The 5,837-nt window shown below is 56.8% G+C and overlaps 1 protein-coding gene across 1 annotated transcript in view; it reads right to left on the reverse strand.

Annotated features, from left to right (window-relative positions):
- Positions 1–4,249, reverse strand: part of TEX264 (testis expressed 264) — a gene marked incomplete at its 3' end in the record, with an annotated part of 8,044 nt that extends 3,795 nt beyond the window's left edge. The window contains exon 1 of the mRNA XM_010156173.1: positions 3,992–4,249. Within this exon, the coding sequence (XP_010154475.1) occupies positions 3,992–4,249 (258 nt within the window). The remainder of the gene's footprint in view (positions 1–3,991) is intronic.
- Between the last annotated feature and the right edge of the window lie 1,588 nt (positions 4,250–5,837).

The following is a 5,837-nucleotide window of genomic DNA, read 5'->3' on the forward strand; positions in this document are numbered from 1 at the left end:
CGCCGCGGGGGCGCAGCTTGGTGTAAGTGCCAGAGAAGCCAGGAGCCAGCAGGGAGCCTTGGGGGTAACCAGTGACGGCGGCTGCCCCGAGGCCCGGTGTGACCCAGAGGCAGCCCACACGCTCCAGGGTATGGGGCTCCCCGCTGGCTCCACTCCTAGCCGAGAGCCAGCACACGGCTGCTGCTCTCCAGCATCCCTGTCCTCCTCGCAAGAGCCTCTTTTGGGCACGAGTTTGCCAGCACGTGCCATCATCAGCCCCTTCCTGCTGCAGTACCGGGGGTACCAACACCGCCAGGAGCCGGGGGCTGTCTGGCCAGATCCTGCTGGCGCTCAGCCAGGGACGCCATGGGACGCAATGGGCAGTGAGCACGTTCCACTGCCTGATGACAAAAGATCTATTTTTGGTGACAAGTTGTCATGATTTAACCCTGGACAGCCAGTGAGCACCACAGAGCCGCTAACTCACCTTCCCCTGCTTGGACGGGAGAGAGAATCAGAGGAAAAGTTAAAAAAACCTCATAGGTCGAGATAAGAACAGTTTAATAATTGAAAATAAATTAAACAAGATTGATACTAATAATTAGTAGTGAAAATACTGCTACTAATGTTGTTATTAATCAAAATGAAAAGGAAAACAGCAGTGGGAAAAAAACCAAGTGCACACCACCTGCCAACCACTGCCCAGTCTGTCCTGAGATGGAGAGCAAGAGAGAGCTCCCCCAGCCAACTCCCCCCAGTTTCTGTACTGAGCATGATGTTTTATGGCATGAAACATCCCTTTGGTCTGTTTGGGTCAGCTGTCCTGGCTGTGTCTTGCAGAGAAGCTGTTGGGAGGACAGGGGCAGTGTGAGAAGTATTACAACATTCTTCTCAGCACCAATCCAAAACACAGCTCTACACTAGCTACTGTGAAGAAAATTATCCCAGCCCAAACCAGCACACACCAACATCTGTGGTGGGTGGCCAGCCCAAGTGGTCCAGGCTCTGCCAGAGGGTGCTTCACCAAGGTCACAAGCGCCCCCAGCACCCTGCCTGGCCTGGCTGTCAGTGAGACGCAGATCTCCACAGGAACCAAATCAGGAGCTGTGGATCAGCCTGGAGAAGGTCGTCCCAGCTCCTTTGGCAGACCCAGGTCTGACAGTGTGCCCAGGGGGTGTCAGGCGAGAGGAGGCTCCTGCCAGAGAATGAAGAGCCACATCCTGCACAGCCCCGCTATTGCCTCAGCCACTGCAGCACCTAGAGAGGCAGAAGGCTTGGGCCGATGTCGCCCGCCCAATGCCACGAGTGAAGGGCAAAGTCTGCGGGGCTGCCTGCCAAGCCTTGGAGGGCAGGTCAGGCTCCTGTCACAAGAGCCAACTGTATGGCCTCTGAGCTTGGGACACCTGGTCACAGAGATGCATTATAGGCTTTGTTGGTCCCTGAGAGCTTCCAGCATGCTCCAGCCTTGCTCCACACATGTGCAGCACCCAAACCCCTCACTGTGCCCACCCTGAGCACCACCTGCCCCAGCAGCCTCCAAGAGGGAGGCAATTCCCCTACTCAGCATCATCACCAGGATCTCCCAGCCTGGCCCACAGACTTGGGACCACACACCCTCCAAAACATCTAGAGACCCACACGAACTCCCCACCATCCTTCACGAGGGTCCCATTGTGGGTTGTAGCTCCCCATGGTATCCTACCTTGTGCAAGGAGCTCCCCTGACACACCAGCTGAAGGCACTTTCATCCCATACTGGATCAGTGGCTAATTTGTGGGGAAGGCAGCAAGTACAGACCCCTCAGCAGGGCAGTGAAAGAGGGCTTCCAGACCCAGTTACGTACTCCAGTACGGACTGGGCACCAGCTGAGCCACCAGGCAGAGGTACTGGTGAGCCCTGACCAGGCCAAGAGCTGCCTCCACCCGCTGAACCCTGAATCCAGAGGAATCTCCCTGTGTCACTGACACCAACACAGGCCTCCTTGGCCATCAGGTGCCATGCTGACTAAGGTCTTCCCCTCCCAAGAAACCCCACAATAAAAGGGGAAACAGCTTGCTTCCAAACCCTTGGATGGCCACTGGAGACCCAGAGACAAGGTCTGCAGCCCCACTGCCGGCCGTAACCGTGGGGTGAGGGCAGATACCACGGCTGCAGGAAGAGGAGAAAAGAGGACCAGAAAGACAAGGCAGCTTCATCCTACATGGATGGCCCAATGTTCCAGGGTCATGCAGCTCCTTCCCAGCCTTACCTAGTGCTGCCAGGGAAAGCACTCCCCGTGCCAGCCACGACAGGAGTCACCGCAAATATCCTTATCAGTGTCTGCGGGCCACAGCAGCACAAGCTTGCACTAGCCCACGTGTTGGCAAACAGGCAAGGCACAGCACCTGAGCAGAAAAGGTCTGCAGGGCAACCACAGGCACATCCACATCACGTGCCTGGAGCGGGGCAGCACCAAGCACGGACGCTGAGCCCTTCCGACAGCATCGACTGCCCCACTCTGCCCCCCCAGACACCGAGGGAAGAAGCAGCAGCACCAGGGTTCTCAGCTCCAGAACAGGACCTCGACACAAGGACCCATGTTAGTGGCAGGGCAATCGGCCACTCTGACCATGTGGGCCCTAGGACACCAGGCACTCCCAGCGGATCCCATCCCTCACCCACTCCAAACACAACATTCCTAACACATCTGGTCAAACTCTGCCCCTGCCAGGCTCAGCCCAGGGAAGGGGGGGGAGCCCTCTTTGCCACCCTCCTTCCCAGGCCAGGAAGAGGCACTGCAGGGCATCTCCTGTCTGCCTTCCATGATCCAGAAGCAAAAGCCAGAAGGTAAAGAGAAGTCAGCTCGTCACAGGATACAGACACAAGGGAGCTGAGTGCACCAGGCTCTGCTCAGCACAGTATTTTTCCACCTCTGCTGTCAACCCGCCAACGTGGCCCAAGAAGCCACTCGGCATTATGTTTTCATGGACAATTTCCCCCAGAGCAGGTCCCTGGGAGCACCATCTTGCAAGCAACAAAACAGGGGCAGGTACTGCATGGCCCATGGGGGTTCCTAAAGCAGGGCCAGTCACCCCCACAGCAGCAGCACTGGGCGAGAGCTATCAGCCCAAGCACTGTGCTCCGTGCCAGCCCCCAACACGTGTGCCCAGGCACACGCACAGGGCTGCTGGCCACCCCGCCATCCCTCCCCCCCACAGCATTCCTCCACGGTCACACTAGCTACTGTAGAATTACTGGGGAGCCAGGCTGTCTGCCACAGACAAATGCCCACATGCTGTTTTCTGGAGACCCCAGTGCCACTGAGCATCAGCAGCCAGGCTCCTCAGTCTCCAGCAAGTTCCGATGCACTTTTGCTTGCTCCTGGTCCTGGACCGTCCCCACCAGAGTGCTTAGCTCTGGCTGCAGCCATCAGGCAGAGCACCTCCTGCTCACTTCTCAGTCTGAAGAGCACCATGGAGTAACTGTTTCATCAGACAGGAGCCCTCAGCACACACCAGCTGAGGTTTTCGTCACTCTCAGGGGATGTCAAAACTACAGGGAAGCGCAGAAATACATGGGAACACTAGAAACAAGAGAAGGAGTATGGATGAGGACACAGCAAGCTGAAGACACTTTGTGCTTTCAACCACAGAGCTGCAAGTCCAGAAGGCGCCTCAGCTGCACTTCCTGTAGGCAGGGGATCTGCCAAGGAATGCCTCACCTCAGGGTCACGGACATTGGCCTCTGCTCCATAACCAGACCCATTATCCTGCTGGTAACTTGTTCAGCAGAAGCCATCAGAAGACAGCCAGCTGTGCTCACCCAATGCCTTCCAGTTAGCAGGATCCAAGAAACCACCTGCTTTCAGGTGCCTTTCCCCCCACGGAGCATCCTCTGCAGACCCCTGCGACTCCTGGTGCACATCTACACGGGATGAGGTCCAAGTGCCTGAAACACAGCCAGGGAGCACCCGAGCTGGGAAGCCAGGTGCGGACCAGGAGAGCTCGCTGGCACCACCGCGCACACACCTTACCGTGTGAGGGTTGTCATAGTAGACGCCGATGGAGCACAGCTTCGAAGAGATGCTGCAGCCGTCCGTGAAGAGCTGCCCGGACTCGCCGTAAGGGCCCACCCTGAACTTGTAGGCCAGCGTGATGTTGCCGACGGGCGGGGAGCCAGCACTCACTACCACCTCCGTGAAGAGCCCCGAGTAGACAACGAAACCGAAGATGGTCAGCAGCAGCAGCGTGACCACTGCTGCGATCAGCCCGAGGAGCGCCCAGTCGGACATGACGGACACTTGGTGCTCCACGATTCCTGACACGCTAGCGGCAAGAGGGGAGAAGAAAAAGGAGGGGAGTTAAGTTAGTGCTTGGACAAGCAATCCCTCTCTAAAGCTATTTATTTGCAGCAAAACACACCCACTTCCAATTCCTTTTATGCGTGAAGCTTAAAGAGAGTGGAGCCCCCCCTCCAGACCTCCTGTATATTAGTCCCCTGTTGCATCAGCCTGCTCCAATTGGTCACCAGGTACAAATTACACTGCTTCGGCGCCTCTCGGGAATGAGGTGGTTATGGAGAAGGGGGGCGGAGAGGCACTGTCCCCATCTCCCCAGAACCAGCCACACCACTCACACCCAGCCTCACATCCCGGAGACCAAAAAGCACCCTGCAAGCCCCCACACCCAACAGATACACAGCACTAGGATTAGGGGACCAGAATCAAATAATTCATGATTTATAGATACCAGACCCAACATTGTAGCCGGGGCAGCCCCTCTGTCAAAAAGTGTCCAAGCTCAGGCCTGTAACGACCTAAACGAGGACCAGGCCAGTTCAGAGCTGAGCCTTGCATGTGGCTCCAAGCACACAACAAGGCTCAGAGAAAGCTGAAGACCCAGCCAGAAAAACCATCCTCAATGCACGTGGGTCTAATTCATTACCACTGTCTTTTTTAGATGACTTTTTTTAACCTAAAGGAGTTTTTATAACCCCAACCAAGGCTTCCTGTTTTGTTTGCCATCCTTTCTCACACGCTGACTGCGGGACACAGCAGCCTGGCAAATGCCTCCTGCTTGTTTTCACCCACCAAGCGCAATCGCTCGGGAGAGTTGCAACCCAGGTCGTTGCAGGAGAGTTGTTTGTGTTTTATTCCCCCTTGAAACGCAGCTCTGGTCTCAAGGACTGGTTGTGACGGTCCCCTGGGACCTCCACGGGAACCAGGTTTGAAAGCGAAGGTTGAAGTAAACAATTCACCTTTACTTCCCCGTTATAAACACACTTTGTCCAAAAATAAGTCACTCGTGGCAGCTGCTGGTTGCTCAGCTTGACAGCGAGAGAAAAGCCACATCCTGGTAGGAACCATGGGCGGCTCTGCTCCGCTTGACCCTGGAGAGCAAGGGTGCAGCAAGGCCAAGCCCTGCAGAGATGGCAGTGCCAGGCCGGGCACCGTCTCACGTCAGGGCCCTACTCACCTGACAAACACAGCTCAGCCCAGGAACGGTTCACGACATCTGACCCACAGGGGCGTGGGATCCGCGGCGCTGCAGCAGGAAAAAATAAGTATCATTGCTTCCTTTCAGACTCACGAGGCCAAAAGCAAAACAAACAGCCACGGCAGAGCACCCAGAGGAGCACTCGGAGGAAGGGCGTCCCGGGGAGCACCTTCTGCTGCAGGACCCCGCAGGCCAAGACTTCTTCCCAAAACCCCGGGCACCGAGAAACACGGAAATTAGAAAGGAATGGCAAAGGCGGACTAAGCCCTGCAGCTGTGCCTGCTGGCGGGTCCCACCCCGGGCCGTGCCCCAGCTCCCCGGGGACACCTGCACCGCACCGGGCGCCGGTCCCGGGTGACCGGCAGTGGGGCTCCCGGTTCCGTA

The sequence above is a fragment of the Eurypyga helias genome, unplaced genomic scaffold, assembly GCF_000690775.1.
Source record: "Eurypyga helias isolate BGI_N326 unplaced genomic scaffold, ASM69077v1 scaffold13947, whole genome shotgun sequence".
Lineage (NCBI taxonomy): Eukaryota > Metazoa > Chordata > Aves > Eurypygiformes > Eurypygidae > Eurypyga > Eurypyga helias.